The following is a 27,344-nucleotide window of genomic DNA, read 5'->3' as shown; positions in this document are numbered from 1 at the left end:
AGCAAAACAAACAAATAAAAAAAAACCATATCATCAATACAGTGGACCAGTGTGATGTCTTCTGGAAGGGAGAGAAGATCAAGTCCCCTGAAGACTACATTATGACATGGGAATGGAAAGGTGATACACCCCTGAGGTAGGACAGTGAAGTAGTATTGCTTGCCAGCTGAAGCAAACTGTTTTCAGTGATCTTTACTAACAGGAACTGAGAAAAAAGCACTTGCCAAATCAATAGCTGCATACCAGGTACCAAGGGATGTGTTAATTCGATCAAGCAATACCACATCTGGAACAGCAGCTGCAATTACTCACCACCTGGTTAAGTTTATGATAATCCACTGTCATCCTCCAAGATCCATCTGTTTTCTGCACAGGTCAGGTAGGAGAATTGAGTGGCGATATGGTGGGAATCACCACCCCTGCATTCTTCAAATCCTTGATAGTAGCACTAATCTCTGCAATCCCTCCAGGAATGCAGCATTGCTTTTGATTTACTATTTTGCCAGGTAAAGGCAGTTCTAGTGGCTTCCACTTGACTTTTTCTACCATAATAGTCCTCACTCCACAATGAGGAGAATCACTCAATTCGGGGGTTCTGCTGAAATCATTTTGATTAATGTTTTTTCCAATTATGCATTCTGAACTGGGAAAATAACCTCAGAATGGGCCTGGGGACCTACTGTACTCACTGTGAGACAGACTGGAGCTAAAACTCCATTGATTACCTGATCTCTAAGCCCTAGTCTGATTGGTAGACCACAGTGACTTTTTGGGTCTCCTGGAATTGATGTCACTTCTGAGTGTCTGATAATCCCCAAAATGCCTGATCACTACCTGTCCCCCAGTACACAGTTACCCTGGTAAAAGGCCATAAGTCCTTTTGGGGAAGGCTGGGAGGAACATTAACAGTATAAATTTTTGGCAGTGTTGCAAGGTCTTTTCCCAAGGGGCCTGGCTTCTCTTCATTAAATGGGTTCTGAGTGTAAACTGTCTCAAGTCTGAGAATTAAGGGGCTGTGACCTTTTTGTGATTCAAGTTAGACTTTAGTTTACTTGACCTAGAACTCTTCTGCTTATACAATGAAGAAAGAATTTAGTACTGACCATTATCTTACTTGTAGGTACCCCATAATCTACTAGTCAATGCCATAGGTCTCTGCAAGCCAGGCTATCCTGCTGCTTTTGACTGTTAGCTATTATGATAGCCACACCCACTTTGTCTTTGTCAATTAAATACTGTCACTTGGCTATTGCCAACCTGGGATCCAATCATCCCCTTTTGTTTAAGGATCCAAGTTCAGTGACAGCAATTCCCACAATAACATCTGAGTTACAAAGAAAAGCAACCACATAGCTCTTCAAGAATGATGGAGTTAACCTCATAAATTTATTCCTCACAGTCCTGGTGAAAGGTGTTTCCTTTGGACATTCTAGGTTGGTAAGCAGGTCTTACATGATACATTCACTCTCATATTCCAGTCTCTCTAAGCTTTTAGATTCCCAGTCTACATTTTATTAGGGCCTTTCTGGCATTTCGATGTCAGGCAATGTAAGCCACCTTTTGGCCTATGCCCTTTTTAACCCCTCAAGCTACATTGAATCTAAAATCTCTGCTTAGTGGGACCATATCATAAACTCAGCCTGATTCAACTTTATATTACTTTCATCATTATCCCCCACCTTTAATATCCATTCCCACACATGTTACCTTGATTTCTATTTAAGTTGGAAAAATCATGCAGTCCTTTTGGAGTAGGGCACACTTCTCTATGGGCCACACTTTGTACCTTACCTTTTGGGGCTTGTTCTCACTTCAGCCTAATTATAGGAGTGGAAGAAACAGGGAGTGGTGTGGGTGGGTCATGAGGGAAGTAGTAGTGTCTTGCAAGCCAATTACCTCAGGGCATTCTATTGCAGTTTCATCTGGTTGCAGGATTAATCTCTACAGACACTTATGTGTGGGCTGTTTCTTCAAGGGAGGTGGTTATAGGCTTATCAGGTATTGCAGGGTTAATCACTTCAGGTGGAGCCTGGATGGTTGATTACTAGGGGCTGACTGAAGGTCAGGTGGCTGATTCTTCAGGGCAGACCATTGCAGGCTTATCTGGTAAAGATGACTCAGAACTATCCTAGGATTTCAATGTCCCCACCATCATCATCAACCCTCATAAGCCCATTCCATTTTTCAGAACCCCATACCTTTCTAGTGCAAGGCTCTCACTGTAATAACAAACAAGCTGCCAAGTTGGGAATTCAATTTATATTGTAAAACAGTCACTTGCACAATGAGATGCTGGGTCTGGTTTTCAGAAGTCTCAAATTTGCAGCTGTGTGAAATAAGAGTTTCTTTCAGGGAACGTATAGTAAACTTTCATATCCTTCATGAACTTCGAAGAGTTCCCCAAGAGAGGCTAGTTGGCTGAAGTAGAGATGGAAATCCTTCCTTCTGACTGCTGAAATCACTAGCCCTCCTTTTAAGGCCTTCAACTAATTAGATGAGACTTCTCTAATTGTTGAAGGTAATCTCCTTAGTTGATGGTAGATGTAATCAGTCACAGAGGCACTCAACTGATGACTTAAATCCACAAACTATCCTCACTGTAACCACCAGGCAGGCACTTGCTTGACCAAACAACTGGACACCATAACCTGGCTAGGTTGACACATTATTGTTACAGAGAGCAGCTAGCACTAATCAGCAGTGCCTAATTACTGGGTAAAGAGTAGTCTCAGGTCTTTGCTGTAGTCTTACCCACAGTTAATCTGTACCAGATTATCCCTGGATCACTGGGAGTTGACTGTGGTTTTGTTTGAATTTCAGTTTATTTGACTTCACACCTTCTCCATTATCCTGGCTAACTAAAACTTTGTACATGTATCAAAAAAACTTTAATATATGATTACTTTGAAAACAGCAATACTAGGGAAAAAATCAGAAATGTACATTATTCATTCAAGGTAGTTAAATACCAAACAATAAGGAATTGCAATGTTATGAATACTCTGCAGCCATTAAAAATAATTTTGTAAAAGGATATTTACTGAAATAGGAAAATCTTCACAATGTGAAGAAGTAGGCTACAAAATACTGTGAACATTTTTAAAAAATATTCCTGCCCTCTGCATCTTGCTTGCTGTCTGCTGTGTCCATTCGCTGTGCGTTCTTTCTGTATGTCTGTATTTATTTATTTCCCTCCCCTCCTTCCAGCTTGCTTGTTGTCTGTTCTGTGTCCATTCGCTGGGCACTCTTCTGTGTTTTTAATTGTTTCCCTTTTCTGGTTGTGTCACCTTGCTGAGTCAGAACTCCACAGCACTTGCAGGCTGGGCGGCTCTCCGTGGCATTCGGGAGAGCCCGCTTTCACAAGGAGGCCCAGGGACACGAACCCAGGGCCATATGGTAGACAGGAGCCCGATTGAGCTGCAGCTGCTTCCCCAATATATCATTTTTGTGAAGAAAAATGTATATACAGGCATAGAAAAATAGTGGAAGGACATATATAAAAACACTAAGAATGTTATCTTTGGGCTGTGGGATATTTTTTCTTTGCACTTTGTTTTCCTGAAACTTCTGCAATAAATTTGTATTAATTTTGTAAGTAGAAAAAAGCACAATGAATGCTTATTTAAAAAGAAAGGAAAAGAAGTCTAAACTCTGTGGAACACTAGCATTTAAAGGTTTCTGAAAGAGGAATAGTAACCAACAACTTAGACTTGGACTTTTTCAGAAGTAATATTCCCTCTGGCCACTTTCTTGATTTTAGATCTATTTTAGCTTCCTAGCCACCAGTATTACACTTACTTAGCTTTAAACATCAAGATTAAAATAAGGGAAAAGACAAAAATGAAAAAATTTTATAAGACAAAACAAAAACAAAAACAAAATACACCCCCAAAGTAATATTTCTTATGGTCCTAGCAGTCCCATGAATAAATGCTGGCTGTAGACGTAACAGAATCTTTGAAGCCTTAAATAAGTCCTTTAGTTTAATATACTGTAGGTATGACATCTTCTGAAGTCTAAAGAAATACTTCTGGAAATTGCATTATTCCTTTCAGAGACTAAAGCAGTACCATTTGTAAATGACTACTCCAGGGCACTAAATGTTTCTGTAGAATTAAAAGAATTTATTCCTTTTAGCCCTAGAAGGTTTAGGAGTAATATATTTTACAATTCAGCTACTTCTCTAAAAGCTGGGATTTCATATAAACATCTAACACAGAGGTCTTAACATATAATTAGTACTCACACACACACTACTAACATCTGTAATGAAATACTACACTATGAGAGAAAGAAAAAACCAAAAACATTAGAATTTAAATGCATTCTCTGAGTTTATTTTAAAAAACAAACTCACAGAAAACCTGTTTAGTGTTTGTGGCAGTTTGAAACTTCAGTGGACCCCAGAAAATCCTGTTCTTAAAGCAAAACCATTCCTGTGCATGTAAACCTTATTGTAGATGGGCCCTTTTGATTAAATTACTTCAGCCTTTGATTAGACTGCATGACTCAAGCTTAATCCTCTTACTGGAGTCCTTTATTAACAGAGGGATAAAAAGAGACAGATACAGGAAAAAGATGCAGAACCTGGGAAAGAGAAAAGTCACAGATGGAGCAGGCTGAAGCCGAAGGTAATGAGGCCAGATAAGAGGGGAGAGACAAGCAGATACCACCATGTGACTGACTGCCCACAGCTGCAGCTCAAGAAAAATGGCTCTCCTGAAAATGCTTTGATTTGGACACTTTCATGGCCTCAAAACTATAAGCTTTTTCTTTTTTAAAAAATATATTTTTATTTATTTTTAAAAGATACACAGATCACAAAAAATGTTACTTTAAAAAATATAGGGAGTTCCCATATGCCCCATTTCACATACCCCACTCCTTTCCCCACTTCAACAACTTCTTTTATTAGTGTGGTATACACATTACATTTGATGAATAGAACTATAAGCTTTTAATCAATTAAATCCCCATTGCAAAAGCCAACTCACTTCTGAAATATTGCTCCCAGCAGTTTCTAGCAAACTAAAATAGTCATATATATTACATAACAAATAATTAGGTAAATAGGAAAAAAACAAAGTGCTCATGTCATTCAATTGATGAAACGATAATGAAAAGAAAGTTAAAAGTTTAAGAGTATATTGTGAAGGTACTTTATTTCTAGATTGTATCAACAACCTTTTCAGGGTACAGCTTATTTGAACACCTATTTTGAGAAGCACCTGTTTTGAAAGAGAGTTCCCACCTGGCCAACCTAATAAGTGTAACAATTATGCAAGAATTAAAATTACTTTTCAAGATTTGACTGCAGATATTTCTTACATAATTACATGACTGTGGAAGCATGATTTTTTAAATCTGGGTTTAGCTAATCATAAAGTAAACTTAAAGCACTGTCGACAGCCAAAAGGAATTAGGGAATACTATAATGGACATTTGTCAATTAACTGAAGCCAAAAATATTATCTCTGTAAACAAGTTGAACTCATGAGAATATAAGCTCCTTAAAGACAGGTATTTTTGTATTCTTTTTTTTTTTTTTTTTTAAAGATTTATTTATTTATTTAATTCCCCCCCCTCCCCTGGTTGTCTGTTCTCGGTGTCTATTTGCTGCGTCTTGTTTCTTTGTCCGCTTCTGTTGTCGTCAGCGGCACGGGAAGTGTGGGCGGCGCCATTCCTGGGCAGGCTGCACTTTCTTTTCACGCTGGGCGGCTTTCCTCACGGGCGCACTCCTTGCGTGTGGGGCTCCCCCACGCGGGGGACACCCTTGCGTGGCACAGCACTCCTTGCACGCATCAGCACTGCGCATGGCCAGCTCCACACGGGTCAAGGAGGCCCGGGGTTTGAACCGCGGACCTCCCATATGGTAGACGGACGCCCTAACCACTGGGCCAAAGTCCGTTTCCCTATTTTTGTATTCTGTTCACTGCTCCATTCCCAGTATTTAGGACAGTGCCTCTTATATGGTAGACACTCAATATTTTAATAAATTAATTAATCCCTGTATATATTAGGAGTTAGCCCAAATTCACTTCATCTATCAATACTTAATCTCCTACCAACTAGAGAATCTGTTACTGTATGATTAATATATTATGAAGCTCATTGTGCCAAACTGTACATATTTGAACAAAATAAGTGATGAAAATTTATTTTTTTTAATTCAAGGAGCCTGGACCCTAGTCATTTTGAAAATGGTATGGCTACTACTAAGGAAAAAGCATGACATATCATTTCATACATTTCCATACATTTCCATCTCCTTAAAACTGATAACAATGTAAGAAAAACCAGGTGCTAATGTACAGGTGCTGCTTCTTTCAGACCCTGGTGTATCACTTAAGGCCCTTGAGCCAGCATGTGCCTGGCGGTGCTAACAGATGGAAGACATTAATCATTTGTTTGGTGTTCCCAACTTGTCCATCCAGCTTCAAATATAACTGCACTGAGCTTGATGAGTCAGCACCTGGTCTTCTAAAAGTTAGTGTATCACTCTCATAGAAAAAAGAAAAAGGAAAAAAGTTCACATTTCAGAGGTCTGAATTACTGCCAGAAGTATCCATGTTGTCTCAAAGTTTCCCAGACTCTCTTATGATCTTTAACTCCCTGGATACCAAGGCAAAGACAGATCTGAAAGCTGCAGAAAAACAGGTAGATTGGCATACCCAAGACTGCAGTTCTATGTAATATAAATGGTATTTGTTTACACCACAGGATTAACCACTTTAAAGGACTAAAACACAGAAAACAACTACATTCAACATTTAAGAAGATTTTCTCAAAAAAGCACTAAAAAATGTGAATAAATTATACCTTTATTTTTTGTACATGAAAATGACAAGTGGCAACTTGCCTTTGGAAAAGACATTAAATACCAGGGTAATAAGCATCTATCTCATAGAGACAATAGCCTCAAAAAGACCCTATTATCATATAGCTCTCAAAGAAAGTCCTATTAAATAAATCTCAAATAACGTACTTTTAACTGAAACAACAAAACAATCAATAACAACAAAATCATACCAAACCCACACAGAACGTGATACATAAAGAAGGAAAAAGGAAAATCTGAAAATTCACACTTGAGGAGGCTCAAATCCTGAAACAGAATAAAGGAATATATTAAAACACAGTACTTTTAAAGAGTCCAATGAAATTATTGCAAATCCACATTTTAACATTTCATTTACTCAAGGCATTTTTTCTTACTCTTAGAACACTTTTACATACTGCAGAGAGATCATATGAATGACAATTCAGAGGTGTGCCTTCTCATTGGCTCATCAACTTTTAAAATTTAAATCTGAGCCTGGAATCCCATTTAAATGTTTATATGATAGGCAACAGGGACTGGCATCACTTTTTAAATTGCATTTGAACAATATTTTAGACATTAAAAACAATTTACATACTTTTGAAAAAGACACAATTTACCGTATGAATAATAAGGTTAAGTGAAACTACATAACCCTTCTCACAAAGTAGGGGTAACAAATTCCAAAACAATGATGCCAATACAGAATGATATAGTTGGTGGCAGGTGAGGTGAGGTGGAAAATGAAGAACAACCAGTGGACTAAGACCTAGATTCTAGTTTCGGTTCCATAATAATCAGTGGTGAGAAGTCACAACTTCCTTAGGGCTAAATTTGTTCCCTAGTAGGAAGAGGCAGATGGCTCTCTAAGCTTCATTTAACTTTAAAACTGAATGACTCTCTACAGTTTACAAGAAAAGATTTGAATAAATTTTTTGGACAATCAGTTGAATAAATTCCTTGGATCTTGACAGGGTCTGTCACTGTTCAACTCCCACGACAATAAATTATAAGGCATATCCGATAATTTTACTTTGAGTGAAAGAAAGTATCTACCTTAGAGACAAAATTATATTTCAATTCCTATTTATCCACTACAGCAAAAAAACTTAATGTCTATTCCCTTCCTGGCCTCTAGAATCGCTATCTGCAAAAGTCAATTGAAAACTCCAGTAATATAATGGTGGCAAAGACGTTCTTTCTCTCTGCCTGTCTCTCTCTCTGAAATCTGCTAGACAGTTCAAATTTAACTACTACTGGAAGTACTCTGCACCCCATTATCCAAATACGTTTAATAGGACTTTTATTACAGAGAATTATACTAGGCAATTGTTTTCCTGACAGCCTACCAAAATCCTCTGAAAAAAATCCAGCATAATATTGGAAGATCAATGATCAGAATAGACTAATGAACAGTAATGGAAATAAAAAACTTGTAGAAGTAGAGTCCAAGGGAACTAGGGAGTTAAACCAGTAAGTTTGATGGTATCTTTAACTTCTTCGAGTGTATTACCTATTTAAAGCTGAGGCCACTCAATATTCTCTTGAACAGGGCCAAACTAGGTTACAACAAATGCTTACAGGTAGTTTAGGGTATCAACTCTTATCAACCTTCAGGTTTAGGGAAGGAAAAGAGGAAAGGGAATACAGTTTAATGATTACATTGACCCTAGGAGAGATGGGCAGAAAAAAAATGTCTGGTGGATTAAACTGTCTATAACACATACTTCAATCATGACCATCATATAATACTATGGACTCTTCTCTAGCTTTGATGTTATTTTTTTCTAATGAACTTTGTTCTTTAACCATATTGACTACTAAGAGAGTCAGAATTGGGTACTACAGGTGCAATGAGCCTACCACTTTTCAAAGAGTAAAGAGATGTTTTAGGCATATGTAGACCTGTGGTTTATACTAGAAGATCTCTTAAAATTTCTTATGCTTCCAAAATTCTCATAACTTTATATAGAATACTACATTATGATTAAGATTAGATATACATATCACTTACTGTTTCTTTTTTAAAATATTTACGGATATAACTGTGTTTTTCTAAATGTTTCATTAGTAATACTTAGTCTTATAAGTCTGGTTCCATAATAATCTATAATGTAACTACTTCCATCAGAAGGTCCAACAATCTACAAGAGAAAAATTTCAAAATTACTCATTTTACAAAACATTTTCATAATACTTTGAGTTTACAATTAACATTATTTCAGTAGCAACAAAAATCAAACTCAAACTAACTTAAGCCAAAAAGTAATTTAATGGCTCCTATAGTTGGAAAGGATACTAGGATAGCTCACAGGATCAAAAGAACTGCAGAAGAAAAGGTTTCAAGGATTGAAATTCTTGAGCTTGGTATGGCCTCTCTGCTTAACTCTGCTTGTCCTCATTCTGCAGATAGGCACTCTTTTTACCTGCCAATAGCTTGAGTCATGTCTTTCCAGTGAAGCAGCCTCCCGTAAAAAGAAAGCAAAAATTTTCCCCAGTATTTACATGCCAATTTCAAGGAAGAACTGATTGATTTGCTTGATTTTTTAATGTCTATTCCTGAAAAATTATTGTATCCAAGGGAATAGGTTTAATATGATTGGAAATACCTGGTTAGTGTATCCATCCATACCTGTGGAACATAATGAAAAGCCGGTCCTAATAGAACCACATGAATGGAAGACATAGAAAAAGAGCACATGGTCACTCATCTTGTCCTCTTAATCACATCTGTGATAATCCAGATAATATGATCTATACAAACTATCCTTTAAGGTAGCTTTCTTCAAACTGTAGCCATGAGAGTAAGCAAAGATTTATCAAGGTGTATGTGGGCCCAGAGTTTGAAGGGGAACAATTTTTTTTTTTTTAAGACAGCCAGGAAGTCATATATTAGAGGACACAGGTCGGGTGAACGCAGTGCTGGCAAAGCCCTCATGAGTGTAGGCCCACTACTTGTCCAAGGGGCCATGATTGAGGACATATTTTACCCCATAGCCATCTGGGGTGAGACACTTCTCAGTCATCATGTCTTTGAATTCATCAACATTGAATCTGGTGAAGCCCCACTTCTTAGAGATGTGAATTTTCTGGTGGCCAGGGAACTTGAACTTGGCTCTGCACAGTGCCTCAATCACATGCTCCTTATTCTGAAGCTTGGTGTGGATGGATATGATGACTTGTCTAATGTGGACCTGGGCCACCATCCCCTGAGGCTTTCCAAAGGCACTTTGCCTACCCACCTGGAGCCTAGATTGGGGATGCCATGAGGTCACAGACAGAACCAACAACAGGCAAGGAAGGGCTGTCTCTAAGGTCCCTTAAGGCAATCCTACAAGCAACAGGCCACATACACTACCAAAGAGGTTGCTGTCCGCAGCCACTGCACACCAGGTTCCCAAGGGGAGAGGGGGCTTGTCAGCTTAATTGGCTGTAGAGGGCAATCAATTTTGAGATCCTTAATTTTCATAAACATTCTTTGTAAAACTGATCTACTAGACATTATGCTTTGGTGGAGGCAATGATGCTAGTTTCTCTTCCCACATCCCCTTTCATTGTAATCTTTTCTCCAACCTGACAACAGCAAAACATGTTTACCATCAAAACATATTGTGAGTCTTAGAATCCTAAATTGTCCTGAGGTGCAAAAACCTTGTGAAATGCAAACAAAGGGATAATTCTTAGGGAAATCTCCTTCATTCATTCACTCATTCATTCATTCATTAGGAAGTACTGGGGAATGAACCTGGGACCTTGTATATGGGAAACAGGTACTCAACTAGTTGAGCTACAACTGCTCCCCAGGAAATCTCTTTTAATCAAGGCCCCAAAATATGTTCTCCCATATCTTGTTTAAAAAATGCAATCCCAATAACAATTTTTTTTTTTTGCTTAAGAACAATTTGAAGAAATTTGTAACATGTTTATACTGTTTTGATCAAGTGTGTACCACTAATAATTACACCTTAATCCAGAAATCATAGAAAATTTTTAAATATTTTAATTTTAATGAATAAGATGATTAGTAGAAGATTTAAGCATAAACATATTAGGATAAAATTTTATGGGAGAAGGGGAATAGAAATAAAAATTTCAAGGAGAGGGAAGCAGACTTGACCCAGTGGTTAGGGCGTCCGCCTACCACATGGGACGTCTGGGTTCAAACCCCGGGCCTCCTTGACCCGTGTTGAGCTGGCCCATGCGCAGTGCTGATGCACGCAAGGAGTACCGTGCCATGCAGGGGTGTCCACCGCAAAGGGGAACCCCACACGCAAGGAGTGTGCCCATAAGGAGAGCCGCCCAGCGAGACAGAAAGTGCAGCCTATCCAGGAATGGTGCTACACACACAGAGAGCTGACACAACAAGATGACACAACAAAAAGAAACACAGATTTCCATACCGCAGACAACAACAGAAGCAGACGAAGAAGACACAGCAAATAGACACAGAGAACAGACAACTGGAGTAGGGGGAGAAGGGAAGATAAATAAATAAATAAATAAATCTTAAAAAAATAAATTCAAGGAGAAAAAAGAAATAATGTAAAATTTATAGTGGTTAAAGAAAGGTTTGTTCATGTCTTTCAGTTTTTAAATGTTATTTATATTCTGATGGATATATTTAAAAATATAACACTTTTATTTAAATATGTCAATATTTGAAACTAGAAATTACATCCTTTGCAACTATTTAAAGTTATGATGGAAAATGTGTTAACTTAAAAATTGTGCAGAGGGTATAGACTTCTTCTGAAATTCTTTTAGGGGTTATATAGCCAAAATTTGAACATTGCTGTAGAGTATTCCTCTTTTAAAAAACGAATTTGGTTTTAAAGGTTATTCAACAAATATTTAATTCCACGTACTGTGCTAGGCATAAAACACATTGTACTGAGTAAGATATAATCTCTGTCAACAGGGACTTATTTAAGTGAACCATAAATGATAATATTCAAATAATACCTACAAAACTCTTAGGGGCCAGATACCATACCAGGTGTTGCTATGCACTTTGACTTACTTTGGTAAACACAAAACTGATTTGGTTTGATATTTATGAATGCTAGTTACGAACTTAAGTAAAAATTAAAATCCTTTTATTGTCCAAGGTGACAGGAAACTACTCTAAGCATAAATACCAAGAAACAGATTGGGTGACTAGAAGTTACATATTTTGAGACTGTATATAAGGAAAACAAAGAAAATGTAAAGTCCAGTCAGCAGAAATAGGCAAAATAATGTGGTAAAATATTTCCTAGTATGGAATAGATATAGACTGAACTGGGCCTTTTATCCCATTATGTTTCTCTTCCTGTGCCATCTCCCCTTACAACCTCATTTACACCTATTGAGAAAAATTATCCAAAGATTGGACATAAGGAATTAAGACTGAGAAACCCTTTAATAACACATGAAAGCATTTCTAATTAGCCCACTTGAAGGTCAACTGACTCTCAGGAAATGTAACTATTTAACTATAAACTCATGAGGGCCTGTTTGATATAGTTACGAATTCCAAAAATAGATATTGGGTTATGTTTGTAAATTAGTCTGTAGACCTGGGCATGATTAAATTATTATTAAGGCTTTTGATTGGGTCACATCAGTAGATTTGGAGGGTTTTTAATGTCGGAGTTTTGATGTTAGAGTTTGATGCTGAAGTCTTAAGCTGGAGCCCCGGGAAGTAAGCACACAGAGGAAAGAGAAACAAGCCCCGGGAACAGAGGAACCCAGAGCCCAGAAAGAAGCAAGCCCTGGGAAGAAAGGCACCCTAAGCCCAGAAAGAAGCAAGACCTGGGAAGAGAGGAACCCAGAAGCCTGAACCCTAGCAGACATTGGAAGCCATCTTGCTCTACCACGTGGAAACAGACTAGTGAGAGAAGTAAACTAGGCTTTATGGCCTGGTATCTGTGAGCTCCTACCCCAAATAAATACCCTTTATGAAACCCAACAGGCTTCTGGTATTTTGTATCAGCACCCCTTTGGCTGAATAATACAGAATTTGGTACAAGGAGTGGGGTGGAGCTTTTGTAATTACCAAAATGCTGGAATGTTTTCATATTTAGGGTATTTTTTGGAGGAACTGTAAAATGCTTGATGGAAAAGGCCTAGATCACCTTGAAGAGACCATTGTTAACAATATGAATGCTAAAGAGACTTTTTATAATGCCTTAGAAGTAAATGATGAAACTGTTATTGGAAACTGGAGGAAAGCAATCCATGTTTTAAATTTGCAGAGAAGTTAGCAAGGTTAACTCCTGGTGTTTTAGGAAGACAGAATTTGAAAAAAATGGTGCCCCTGGGTATTTAGCTGAAGAAATTTCCAGACTAAACCCGAAAAATGCGGCTTGGCTTCTGCTCACAGGTTATATAGCAAAATGCTAGATGACAGAGATATGCTGAGCACTGAACTGTCAGGCACAAAGAAAACAGAAACTGATTCTGGAAATTCCAAGCCTCTGGAATCAAGCTCCCAGATGAAAGTGCCCCATTGGAGGACTTAACTAAACTTGGACCTTAAAAATCAGGATTGAAGATGCAGTTATCTAGGAAAGACTTGTGGAAAGTCTGTCTGATGGCTTGGCCCACTTCTTCCTTCATGCCAAACCAAGTTTTGTGAGAGCTGTATGGACAAAACCACTTTCGGCTTGGACTGAAAGGGACATGGAAAGGAGAGACTGAAGGAGAATTAGCTTTAAGAGGAAAACCATGGAAGTTGAGGATCTGGAATTAAGACATCACCTTGGGCCAAGAGAGTAACCTCACACATGTGTACAGAGAAGGTGGGTTTGCCCCAGCAGTTGAAGAGGGTGGATGTTTCTGTCCAATGTTCTCGGATAGTTTTGCTGGCCCAGGGTACAGAGAGGATGAAGCACATTCCTCAAGGATTAGGATAGTTAAGGTCAGCACCCTCCTAAGTCTGAGAGGGGTGGACCTGTTCCCCATGGATTAGGAAAGGCCAGGTGGTCAACCCATTGCTCCAAGAGGGTTGAGCCTGTATGGCAAAGGTTAGGGAAGGCCAGGTGGTCAACTCATTGCTCTGAGAGCATTTAGCCTGTGTGCCAAAGGTTAGGGAGGATGTTGCCTTCATATCACTGTACTAGGGAGGCTAAAACTCTAACTCAAAGACTGGGTAACATGTTGCAATCACCCCAACACTCTTGGAGGGTGAGGTCTGGAGCTTGGTCAGCACCCAGATGCTTGATGAGGGTATAATTAAGAAAATGACCATTGGGGAAGCCTGTGAAAAGGGTAGGTTCCCATAAGGCACCAAGGAGAAGAAACCACCATCTTAAGAATGACTCTCAGACTTTGACATCTAATGAAGCATGCCTGCAGGTTTACTGAAATGCAGAGGACCTGTGACTTATGTTTCCCTCTCAATTTCTCCTTATTGTAATGAAAATGTTTATTCTTTGTCTATTTGTGTATTACAAACAGATCAATTGTTTAAGTTTCAGAGGTTTATAGCAGATGGGACTTTGCCCCAAGACAAAACGTATTTCTTTAAATTAATTGTGATATGATTTAGTACTTGCATTGTTACTGATTTAAGGTTAGTTTGAATATTGTAATGTCTTTTTGGAATTCAAAGGAGTGTAGCAATTTGATATAGTTATGAATTCCAAAAACAGATACTGGATTATGTTTATAAACTGGTCTGTATAACTGGGCATGATTAAATTATGATTACGGCTTCTGACTGGGCCACATCAGTATAGTTGGAGGGTTTTTAATGTTGGAGTTTTGATGTTGGAGTTTGATGCTGAAGTCTTAAGCTGGAGCCCTGGGAAGTAACCACACAAAGGAAAGAGAAGAAAGCTCCAGGAAAAGAGGAATCCTGAGCCTAGAAAGAAGCAAGACTTGGGAAAAGAGGAACCCAGGCAGCCTGAACCCTGGCAGACATCAGCAGCCATCTTGATCCAACACGTGGAAATAGACTTTGGTGAGGGAAGTAACCTATACTTTATGGCCTGGTATCTACAAGCTCCTATCCCAAATAAATACCGTTTATGAAAGCCAACAGGCTTCTGGTATTTTGCATCAGCTCCCCTTTGCTGAACAATACAGAAGCGGACAAAGAACACGCAACAGACAGACACAGAGAACAGACAACTGGGGGGGGGGGGGAAGGGGAGAGAAATAAAAATAAATAAACCTTAAAAAAAAAAGATATAGGTGAGAGAGATATAGGTTCTTTTGCTGCCACCGAAATGACCATATAAGGAAGTGATGCTAACCAAAGGACCTGGAGTAGGAAGAGGAGGGGAGGGAAAGGGAGAGAAGAGAGGATGAGGGAGGGAAGAAATGGAGGGAGGAAGAAAGGAATGAAAGAAGAAAATGAATCAATCTGGATCCTTAATTATGTCCTGAAATAACAAACGTTAGAATTACCCTATCTCCAGAGTCGTCTTATCACCATATTATTAGAGTCAATTTCATTTGGGGTTTCTGCTACTTGTATCCCCCAAATCATGATAATGTATTTGTCTTCTGCCATATAACCAAAGCATCATAGGCTGCTACTCTCTACTAAATCAATATGAAGAGCTGCCCCAAATTAGTATGGTAAAGCACTAGGCTGAAAGGAAAATTTGCATGAAGAGACAACTTTGTCATTAACTAGCTGTAGGCTTAAATAATTTAATCCTCTCTGGACCTCAGTTTTTCTTATTGGTTTAACAAAGAATAGAACAGGTTGATCTGTATGGTACCTATTAAACACTAAAAATTCCATGACTATGACATTAAAGGGCAAACACCTCAGCTTAGGCCTTTACAGGGTATCATCAATACACTTATTTTAAGGTACCAGGGCCAGGGACTGAACCCAGGACCTCACGATATACTTGTCCAAAAGTCTCATATTTTATAGAAGCAATGTTAAGAGTTTATGCTTCGAGGTCATGCAGACCTTAATTTGACCTTAATTTGAGTCTTGGCTCACATACCAACTAGCTGAGTTACACTGACCACTTTATATCCAAACATTTCCTTATCTATAAACTGGGTGCATTAAACCTTGTGTGATAGGGGAGCAGGCGTAGCTCAGTGGTATGCCTGCTCCCACGTACAAGGTCCAGGGTGTAATCCCTGGTACCTCCTAAAATAAAAAAAATTAAAAATTAAAAAATAAACCTTGTGTGATTGCTATGAAGATCAAAATACATGTAAAACATAAAAGGACATAATTGGTGCATTCGTTTCCTAGTGCTACTATAGAAAATTACCATAAACTTAGTAACTTAAAACAAGAGAAATCAAGAGCCTTTTGAAGGCTCTGAGGAAGACTCCATTCCATCCCTCTCCCCTCTTCTGGTTGCTGCTAACAATCCTTGGCCTTCCTCACTTGTAGATGAATAACTCTAGTCTCTGCTTCCCCGTGTGCATATGTGTGTCTATTCTTCCTCTTCTTTCTCTTACAAGTATACCAGTCATTGGGCATAGGACCAACCTTATTTCCAAACTGTCACATTCATAGGTAACAGAGGTTAGGAATGGACATATCTTTTTGGGGAACACTATTCAACTCAAGACAGCTGGGCATCAATAAATGTTACCTATTATTACTAATGCCTACTTTATAATCAACTACTCTACATGATGCTCCCCAAATACACCCTGCACTCCAATCATGCTATTTGTCAAATCTCACTAATTCCTCTAATTCTATCACAAATGTTAACTCCTATATATGACACTCTTCCTGAATACTCTGCCTTTATCCCCATGGAATCTCTTTCAAATCTGAAAAGCCATTTCAAGCTGGCCAAATTTCCCTTTGACAATTATATTTCACAATGCATTCCATGCCTCACGTGATTTTTTTGTTATTTTTTTTAAGATATAAAATTCTTTTTTTTAAGATTTATTCTTTTATTTCTTTCTCTCCCTTCCTCCCCCGGGTGTCTGCTTCTATCCTTATCAGCAGCACTGGGAATCTGTTTCTTTTTGTCATCTTGTTGTGTCAGCTCTCCGTGTGTGTGGTGCCATTCTTGGGCAGGCTGTACTTTCTTTCGCATTGGGCGGCTCTCCTTAAAGGGTGCCCTCCTTGAGCGTGGGGCTCCCCTATGCGGTGGACACCCCTGCATGGCATGGCACTCCTTGTGTGCATCAGCACTGTGCATGGGCCAGCTCCACATGGGTCAAGGAGGCCCGGGGTTTGAACCGTGGACCTCCCATGTGGTAGACGGACGCCCTAACCACTGGGCCAAGTCCGCTTCCTGCCTCACATGTTTTAAGTATGTGACAGAAGCTTGTAGAACTATACCTTCTAAGAAATTTTCTCCACGTTTAATTTTTAAGAAAATATCAGCTATAAAGTTTTCAACTATTCAAATCCATAGTCCCTCACCAAAAAAAATTTTTTTAATGTTTTCAAGCATTTACATTAAGTACAGTATATGTCAATATTAAATTTTTCATTATATTATTGTGTTGTTACTTATAAAATTACAAATCTTCAAAAATATCCCTTTGGGAAATTTTACATTCAGTTAAATACTCTCACGTCCATTTGTCCTTTGAAAATTTTAAGATCTTGCCCTGCTAAAAGACATCCAGAAGTCAAATTTGGTTGTATAAATTATTTCCAGCCAGTAAGATGGGGCAGATTTCTGAAATCAATGGGGAGAGGAAAGACCACTTATACACTTCACTCTAATTAATGAACCAAGATGTCCTCATCTTACAAGAGGGGAAAGAGAAGGGCTACCACCCACCAGTAAGCAATTTTTACACAATAGGTCACAATGTCTTTTGTGTAATAAGCCCTAAAAGCATGAGTATCCTCTGTATTAATAGTTTCTTTGGCTGCCATAATAAACTTGATGGATTAAAAAACAGAAATTTATTTCTCTCACAGTTCTTAAGGCCAGAAGTCCAAAATCAAGGTTTCAGCAAGGCTGCATATCCTGCAGAGGTCCTAGGAGAGAAACTGTTTCATGCTGCTTCCAGCTTCTGGTGACAATCAGCATTCCTTGGTGTTTCTTGGTTTGTGACCCTATCATTCCAGTCTCTGCCTCTGCCTTCACGTCACTTTTTCCTCTGTGTGTCTATAACTTTTCCTCTGTCTCTTACATAGACACTTGGATTTAGGGTCCACCTGGGTAATTTAGGGTGACCTTATCTCAGTATCCTTCATTACATCTGCAAAGGCTCTTTTTTCAAATTAAGTGACATTCATATGTTTCAGGGATTTAAAGTGGATATCTTTTAAGGAACCTTATTTTGGCCTATCATACCTTCCTTTCATGGGGATGGTTGGTGGTTTCAGAGGGATTCAGTAGAATTTAATTTCTTCTTTGATGTAATTTCTGATAGTTTTCACCATGAAATTTTTATTTGTAGCCTTAATTTTTAAAAATCCTGCATTATTTATTTATTTCTCTCCCCTCCCCACCCCCAGTTGTCTGCTCTCTGTGTTCATTCCCTGCGTGTTCCCCTGTGACCACTTCTATCCTTATCAGCGGCACCAGGAATCTGTGTTTCTTTTTGTTGTGTCATCTTGTTGTGTCAGCTGTGTGTGAGGTGCCATTCTTGGGCAGGCTGCACTTTCTTTCTCACTGGGCGGTTCTCCTTCCGGGGCACACTCTTTGCGCGTGGGCTTCCCTACACGGGGGACACCCCTGCATGGCAGGGCATTCCTTGCAAGCATCAGCGCTGTGCACAGGCCAGCTCCACAAGGGTCAAGGAGGCCCCGGGTTTGAACTGCGGACCTCACATGTGGTAGGCGGATGCCCTCCACTGGGCCAAGTCCGCTTCCCTGCATTGTTTATTTTAAAGGTAGGTTTTGCTATTGGTGCAAAATCTATATAGCAAGAATAGTAAATCAGAAAACAAAAAAAGTATGTATTAAAGTCAAGAATGTAAAGAAGAGGTCACCAAATATCCTGTTATTTTTCCATTCTTTACTTTTTCCCCAATCTAATTCTCTACAACTGTCTTCCGAACCCAAAAACCCTAAAGCAAATTATGGCCAGACACTTAATTTGGTAAATGATCTAGATTCATACTTATTTTTTTAAAAACATGTAATGTTTCAGGAAATCTCTTTTTAATTTATATGAATATCATTGTGTTTTAGATCTGAAAGATCCAGGAACATCTCATTTTGACTGGGATGGGTGCTAGCATCTTTTTATTCAGTCCATTTACTGTTAATTTGGTCAATGGTATCTGTTTTAAAACAGAATTTCTTAATTTTATTGTAGTCAAATCCAGTTTTTTCCTTTATAGTTTATGTTTGGGGATCTCTTTAAAGAAGGCTTAACCCATTTCAAGGTCATGAAGATATTCTCTTTTATCAGTTTTACATAAAAGTCGACCTTATTTGTACTTTATTAACGGTGTGGTTTTATTTGTAATTTAAAATGCCTTTTGCTTTGTTGATGTAAAATGATTTTTATTTGCACATATTTAAGTAGGATTCTAATAAAACTAAAAGAAAGAATACATGGTTACCAATAAGTTTAGCAAGAGATATGACCCCTCATTTAAAGGGCCTGAAATGTCTTCGTAGTCATACTGCACAGACAACCTAATAAATATTTTACATAGCAGGTAAGGAAGGATCACTGATGCAGGGTTATCAGTGGGATCCATGGGAAGGGGCTCACTTGGGACATGCCTCTAAGGCATAGGAATATGTTCAAGTGTCCACAGGGCATTGCCATAGTGGGTGGAGATCCACAAAATAACCAAAAGAATATTGAATTCCCATCCTAGGAAGCTCTGCCACATTCTCTAACAGGACACCAAGAATCCCCCAAGTGCATGGGCAGTGCCTAGCAAAGGAAGACAGACCATTATGCCAGGCCCTTTATATTGATGACTGCACTTATGAACCTTTCCTTGTGAAACTGAAACTTAGCCTAGTATTATATACTGCCTGAGAGTCACCTCCTGAAAGCTTGTTACTCAAGTGTGGCCTCTCTCTAAGCCAAACTCAGCATATAAACTTACTACCTTCCTCACCCCCCGGCATGGGATATGACTCCTGGGGATGAGCCTTCCTGGCACCAAGGGATTATTACCAAGCACCAACTAGTGATGCATCTGGAAAAAGACCTTGATCAAAAGGGGGAAATGGTAAATACAAATGAGTTTTTATGGCTTAGACACTTTGAAGTGAGTCACGTCATTCCAGAGGTTACACAAGTCTTATCAAGATCTCAATAACTGCCACAGTAAACAGTGTCTCTAATAGTGGGGTTTCTGAGGGTTCTAGAGACATCCGGAAACTATAAGCAAGGCAGACAGCCCAGGAATTTGGCACCCTGTCAGTGGGCCTTACTTTGGAATTTATGTTCCCTGGTGTAACAGAGTTAGACTCATTTATAGTTTCTCTACACATGGCTCTTCTGCCCCTTTTACTTGAACCTATAACTACCACAATACTTGGTAAATATATGTCCCAGAGACTTAAATCTTTGCTCCATCCTTGTGCCAGTTGAGTCCTAAATTTCAGCAGAGTTGCAGTACCTACTCTGCAGTCATCAGCCTCACCAAGGATAATTAACAAGGAGATGATGATGGACAACAACCATCCCAAGGGACGGATAGAATCTGTGACTGCAAGTTCCAACCATCTGCCTCATGGGATTTAAGCCCCCTCTCAATTAGAAGCAGAGTAGGTATCACCATCCCCAAATCCTCAAGATTGAGCAATGAACAACAGACTAAAATAGGCTTATTATTGTGAAATAGACTTAATATTATTCTAGCAATGGAAGAACTCTTATCATTGATGTAAAGGCAGTGGCCACCAGAGGTTCTGAGGGATGGGAGAGGGAAGAATAGGTATAATATGGGGACATTTTCAGGATACTAGATTTGTTCTGCATGACATTGCAGTGACAAATAAAAGTCATTGTACATTTTGTCAAAACTTACAAAATTGTGTGGGACAGAGTGTAAACCATAATGTAAACAGTAGTGTATGGTGAGTAGCGATGCTTCAATATGGATTCATCATCGCAACACTAATGAAGGATGTTTAAATGTGGGAAAATGTGAGAGGGGGAGAGAGCGGGGCACATGAGAATCCCTTATATTTTTTTATGTAGCATCTACGTAATCTAAAGCTTCTTTAAAAATTAACAAAAATAAATTAAAAAAAAAAAAAGGCAATGACTGAAATAAGAATAAAAATAAGAATGTTTTATATAACTCTATTAATGCACCATTTCTTTATCTAATCCACTTCTGAGTCTCTCTGTATAAAGAATGTAAATTTAAAACTGGCAAGATCAAACCATCTTCTAAAGACCAACCTAACCTGGTGATAAAAGTAAAATGACTCAGCTGTCCTTAATGGGAGGATAACACAATTTGTGCCAATCCCAATTCCCCTAAAGAAGTATATTTAGTGCTCATATTCTCTGAAAAGTCAAACTGCATTTTTGTGTCCATAGTTGACTTCCGTGTGGGGTTAAATTTCAAATGAGGTCATTAAAACCATTTGATTAATCACATTTTAATTAAGCATCAAAATTCCAACAAAGTGCCAGAAGTTATGCACTCAGAACCCCTAATGATTTAAAGATTTTGTATTAATCCTAAATGAGCAAGAAATGAATAAAATTCACCTTAAGAAATGAGTGAGATCCACCTTTAAATCTTCTGAGGAAAGCACAGCTTTGCGATTAATTTCAGAACCATCTAAGATAACTACTTTTTGTTTTAAAAATTTCATTAAATCACAAAATAAAAATCTGCCCACAAGTTAAATCTGTCCAATTAAGGTCACATGACAGAGCAGAGGCTACCCAAATTATCAAAATCACTTCAGCTTTCCAAATCATACAAGGGATAAATAATACAAGGAGTCTATTTAAAGGAGTTGACAACTATACAATGTTCACAGATTTTTATATGCTGATGTCCTACATCTGGTGAACTTACAAGGAATTTTTTCAACTTTTCCAATACTGATAGCAGGTTTAGTATGATTACATATTTAGCCCCACTTTTAATCAACAGCATGTATTTTATAGGGCAACAGTATAGGCTGTCTTTTGTGAAATAAACTGGCCAACACACCTGAACTTATAATAACCTTAGCCTTATTTGTGCTCTAAACCAAAAAGCTTAGAGTTTTGTTTTGTTTTTAATTTTAGCAAAATTGAAATAATTTAAACTAGGGAAAAATCAAGATTAACTTTTGTTAACCCTGCAATTTTCAAAGACATATTTTATTTTTGATAATAAGTACAATCTATTCTCAAACCACTCTTGGGATAGTTATAAATTCCTGTAGGAGAAAAGACCCTCAATTTATTATATGTAGTGTTTCTATGCACTAGTAATGAATAATCAGAAAAAGAAATCAAGGAAAAATTCCATTTACAATAGCAACTAAAAGAATCAAATATCTAGAAATAAATCTAACCAAGGATGTAAAAACTTGTATACAGAAAACTACAAAATATTGCTAAAATAAACCAAAGATAACCTAAATAAATGGAAGGATACTCTATGTTCATGTATGGGAAGACTAAAGATGTCAATTCTACTCAAAGCTATTTACAATCAAAATTAAAGTAATCCCAACCAAAGTCCCAACGACCTTCTATGCAGAAATCAACAATTTATAAGGAAGGACAAAGAGCCCTAAACAGCCAAAAGCCATCTTGGAAAAGCACAAAGTTGGAGACTATACTTCCTATTTACAAAGAAACAGCAATCAAAACAGCATAGAACTGGCAGAAGGACATACATATAGACCAACAGAATTGTACTGAGAGTTCAGAAATCAGCCCTTGGAGCAGATGTAGCTCAAGTGGTTGAGCGCCTGCTTCCCATGTACGAGGTCCCGGATTCAATCCGCGGTACCTCCTAAAAACAAACAAACAAATGAAAAAACCAACTCTCATTGTGGAACAGATATAGCTCAGTGATTGAGTGTCGGTTTCCATGTATCTCCTAAAAAAAAAAGCAATCCTCACATTTAGGGACAACTGATTTTTTATTTTATTTAGTTATTTTTTTATGAGGTACCGAGTATGGAACCCAGGACCTTGTACATGGAAAGCAGGCACTCAACCACTGAGCTACATCTGCTCCCCTATGGCCAAGTGATTTTTGACAAGGAGGCAATGACGACTCAATTGGAGCAGTCTCTTCACCAAATAGTGCTGGGAAAACTGGATCTCCATTTGCAAAAGAATGAAGGAGGACCCCTACCTCATACTATATATAAAAATCAACTCAAAATGGATCAAGATCTAACTATAAGAGACAGATTATAAAACTCCTTGAAGAAAACACAGAAAGCATTTTCAGGCCCATATATTGGACAATTGTACCCAAAGCACAAACAACAAAAGAAAAAAAACATAAAATGGGATCTCATCAAAATTTAAAACTTTTGTACATGAATGTAAAATGACAACCTACACAATGGGAGAAAATATCTGGAAATCACATATCCAATAAAGGTTTAATAGTTAGATTATATAAAGGAATCCTTCAACTCAACAACAAAAAAACAAACAACCCACTTAAAAATGGGCAAAAAACTTGAATAGGCATTTCTCCAAAGATTTACAAATGGACAAAAAACACATGAAAAGATACTCAATGTCATTAGCCATTAGAGGAATGCAAATAAAAACAAAAATGGAGTACTATTCAGTTGTAAAAAGAAATGAAGATCTGATATATGTGACAATATGGATAAACCTTAAAGATATAATGTTGAGTGAAATAAGCCAGACATAAAAGGACAAATATTATACAACCTCACTGACATGAAATTATTAGAATAAGCAAACTCATAGAGTCAGAATCTTGAATATAGATTCCAGTGGATGGGGAGGGGTTAGGGAACAGGGAGTTAAGACTTTAAATGTATAGAGTTTCTAATTGGGATGATGAAAAAGTTTTGGTAATAGAAATGGTGGTGATCATAGCATAACATTGTGAATGTAATTAACAGCGCTGAATTATATAATTAATGAAAAAGGGGATATTTTAGATTGTATATATGGTATTAGAATAATATTTAATTTTACAAAATCAATGAAATTGTACAACAGTGTTCCCTAAGTCAAACCATGGATTATAGTACAATCATAAAAATGTGTTTGCATCAATTGTAACAAATGTACCACACCATCAAGATGTTAATAACAGGATGGTATATGAGAGCTCTGTATTTTATGCATGACTTTTCTGTAAACCCACTATTTCTCTAATAAAAAACAAAAGAAAATAAATGTAATCTGCATCATGTTATGTACATTAAACAAACAACATGTAGAATATAAAGCCATGTGTCTAATTTGGCTACATTTGAAAACTGATTTATTTTCCACCCAATTTCAAAGCTGTCTAAAACTGGCTACACATGTTAAAATATTCTAGTTAAGAGAAATTTACTGCAGAAATTCAAACCCTCAAATTCTACCTCAGTAATTTCATTACATGATAGTCTTATTCACATGAGATATTTAAGAAAAGAACTGTATGTTCTGAGAAGTTCAGACATACATGTACCAGAAAGTAGTGGCTAAATCAAATCAGCTCCATAATTAGAGATAAAGCTACAAAGCTATGAAAATTTCACAAATGGAAAAACCTAGCCTAACTAAATGGTTTGATTTCTAAGATAATTCTGGGTATGTTAAATTGAAGAATCCCAATAATACATTAAATTTCTTATATCCTCATTTAAAGTAAGACACCCATTTCCAAGCATATGTACACAAGTACCTTAGCCTCTTCATGCCTGCTTGCTTGTCCCACAGTAAGAGAAGGCAGGATATTTGGTTAGGCATATGTGTGTAAGTGAAGACAGGAGAATTCCAATTTTAAAACCAAATATTTTCCTATTTTAATTCTGGTACCATATTGGCCCATATGCTGCCTCCTCCTCTCAGTATGGTACCCTGCATGTTTTTTCTTCTACATTTTAAAGCATACCCATAACACCAAGTAGATAGAACTGAAGAGTGGAAATACCAGGAGAAAGCAAAGCAAAACTGATGATGATCTAAATGCATAGTAACAAACTTGCTGAAGACATTAGGTGTTCCATAAATGCTTACTGAAATACTGTTTTGCAGCTAAACGTGAGAAATTCATCTCTTTCTCTAATTTAAGACTCCCCATGAGTTAACCGCAGCCTGTTCAGGATAATCTACTAGAAAACAGCTGCTGACACTTTTAAATGCTTAGGACAGCATTTCCCAGAGCCTGCCCCCAAACTCATTGGAGAGAATGAGGCTAGCACAGAGAAGCAGAGATGACTATGAAGAGAGTCCTGAACACATCATTTGATTACATGGATCGGGTTTGCTAGAGGCCAGCCCCATGCCTACATTTTCTACAGAGAGCCCATATGTTCCTTTTTTCTTTTGGCTTAAGATAGTGGAATTTCACTTCCTGTAACTTGCAAGTAAGAGAATACTCAGATAGAGCGCCTGTCCAGTGCAAAAGAAAACCTTGTTTCTGCCTCCACCCATCAGTATCTTATTATAATTATGACAAGCAGGCTGTGATTATTTGGAAAAGAAACAGTAAGTTTGAGAAATAATATAATCACAACCTCTCTTAGAGATTCATAGTACATATAATGAAGATTCTGATTCTGAGAAGTTATTGGAATTCTTTCTTATGCATTTCTTAAGTCTTTTGGAACTAATTGGTAGAGCACAGTTTGAGAAATGCTACTTGGAAGCATGGTTGTGATCAGTTAGATTCAATATCTAAAGAAAACTCTGAAACAAGAATTTCTATCTACTTCCTAATATATTTTAAATTTAAAATATACCAGGAGAATATCACAGAACTCAAATGTCAGTGTAATATTAGCTCATCTTTGAGACTGAAACTAACTTACCTGCATTGAAATAAGAATGAAATCAATTAGGCTCCCAATTCCACAAAACCCTACAGTGCAAAATTTTAACAGACCTAGAAAAGAAAGTAAAGTCATTTACAACCTGAAAAGTCTTAAAAATATTAACAAACCTTTCCATTTCCCAATAAACCATTATATACACTACAAATTCTTTATATCAAGAACATAAAATTTAACACTTCATAAAAAATCAATTTCACATGAAAATATGAGCAAAGTTTAAAGGAATTTCTATATAGAAAATCCATGAAAAATTTACTTAATAAGTATTAGTAACTGAGAGAAATAAATATAATCTTATAAAATTTAAGAGAAAAAGCCTAAGGAAATAAATCTTTAATATCTCAGTACACCAGAATTATAGAACCTCTTTTATCCTAAAATCATTATTTATGTAGACTTAATACATAACTTATGTAGACTTACTTAATACATTAAGTAACCCAAATTTTAATATACATTTACAGCAGAGAGTTCATATAAATATTGTCATGCCCACAGGAGAATCACCAGGGAAAAACACTGATCTTGTAGTAAAACTGCAAACTTTTATTAGTAACCCAATTAACCTTGAATTCATCCTATACTTATTTTTCCCTGAAGCATCTCATGTTTATTAGCTCTTTAATAAAAATCAACTCTTCTGTACTGGGCACTATATATGCCTCTTTTCTTGGTCCCAACCCAAGAGTTAAAGTAAGCATATGATAACAGAACACAGAATCTAGGACATCTAAAATATAACCCATGGAAGCAGACATGGCTCAAATGATAGAGCATCCATCAACCATACGGGAGGGTCCAGGGTTCGATCCCCAGGGCCTCCTGACCCATGTGGTGAGCTGGCTCACTGCGCAGAGCTGCTGGGCACAAGAAGTGCTGTGCGAAAGGAGTACGTCCTGCAAGGAGAGCCACCCCACATGAAAACTGCGCAGCCCACCCAGGAGTGGCGCCGTACACACGGAAAGCTGACACAGCAAGATGACACAACAAAGAAGAGATGCAGTTTCCAGTGCCGCAGAGGGTGCAAACAGACACAGAAGAACACATAGCGAATGGACACAATGAGCAGACAACGCGGCAGAGGGGGAAAGGGGAGAGAAATAAATAAAATAAATCTTAAAAATATATATATATATAATAAACCCAAAAACGAGATGATGAAATCAGAAAAGGCAGATTGGGAGGGGGACAGGGAAGATGAGTAATTTCTCTTCTATATTTAAATTTGAGTTGCTTTCAAGACATCCATCTGAGATACTGAAATGGTATGAAACAAGACAATTCGTGAAAGGGTAGCTTCCAAGTATCAACTATACACAGATGCCAGCTGAAATCACAAGAGTGGATGAGATCACCTCCTGCATACAATCTGGAAATACACAAATATGACTGAAATATGTAGATAATTTAAATGATTTTTTTCCCTCTTCTTAGTGTTAAGACATTGAGCAAAATAATGTTTTAAGTACTGGGATAACACACGTTGGAAAAAATTTAATAACAATATTAAAATGTAGACATGTTACAAAATTTTGCTCTTAGTTTTCTTCAAAACAGTTATTGCCTACCTAACATTTTATATTTCTTCATTATCTATCCCATGGAAGTTCCAGGAGGGCATGAAATTTATCTGTTTTGTTTACTGCTGAGTACTTA

General features: G+C 37.6%; 1 protein-coding gene and 1 non-coding gene across 2 annotated transcripts in view; both read right to left on the bottom strand.

Moving 5' to 3' along the window:
- Window positions 1-6,803: 6,803 nt before the first annotated feature.
- The window catches only part of TM2D1 (TM2 domain containing 1), a 42,768-nt gene continuing 22,227 nt past the window's right edge, over window positions 6,804-27,344 (bottom strand). Inside the window, exons 5-7 of the mRNA XM_004477065.4 lie at window positions 25,665-25,738; window positions 8,835-8,964; window positions 6,804-7,105 (exon numbers count right to left, since the gene is read on the bottom strand). Coding sequence (XP_004477122.2) covers window positions 8,854-8,964; window positions 25,665-25,738 — 185 coding nt within the window. The 3' untranslated portion in view covers window positions 6,804-7,105; window positions 8,835-8,853. The remainder of the gene's footprint in view (window positions 7,106-8,834; window positions 8,965-25,664; window positions 25,739-27,344) is intronic.
- On the bottom strand, window positions 10,123-10,256 carry LOC111760149 (small nucleolar RNA SNORA70). Its single transcript, XR_002793926.2, has one exon. It is a non-coding gene; the product is annotated as a small nucleolar RNA SNORA70 (small nucleolar RNA).

This window comes from Dasypus novemcinctus, chromosome 9, assembly GCF_030445035.2.
Source record: "Dasypus novemcinctus isolate mDasNov1 chromosome 9, mDasNov1.1.hap2, whole genome shotgun sequence".
NCBI lineage: Eukaryota > Metazoa > Chordata > Mammalia > Cingulata > Dasypodidae > Dasypus > Dasypus novemcinctus.
Note: the sequence above shows the minus strand (reverse complement) of the source record. Positions and strands in the feature narration are given on the sequence as shown.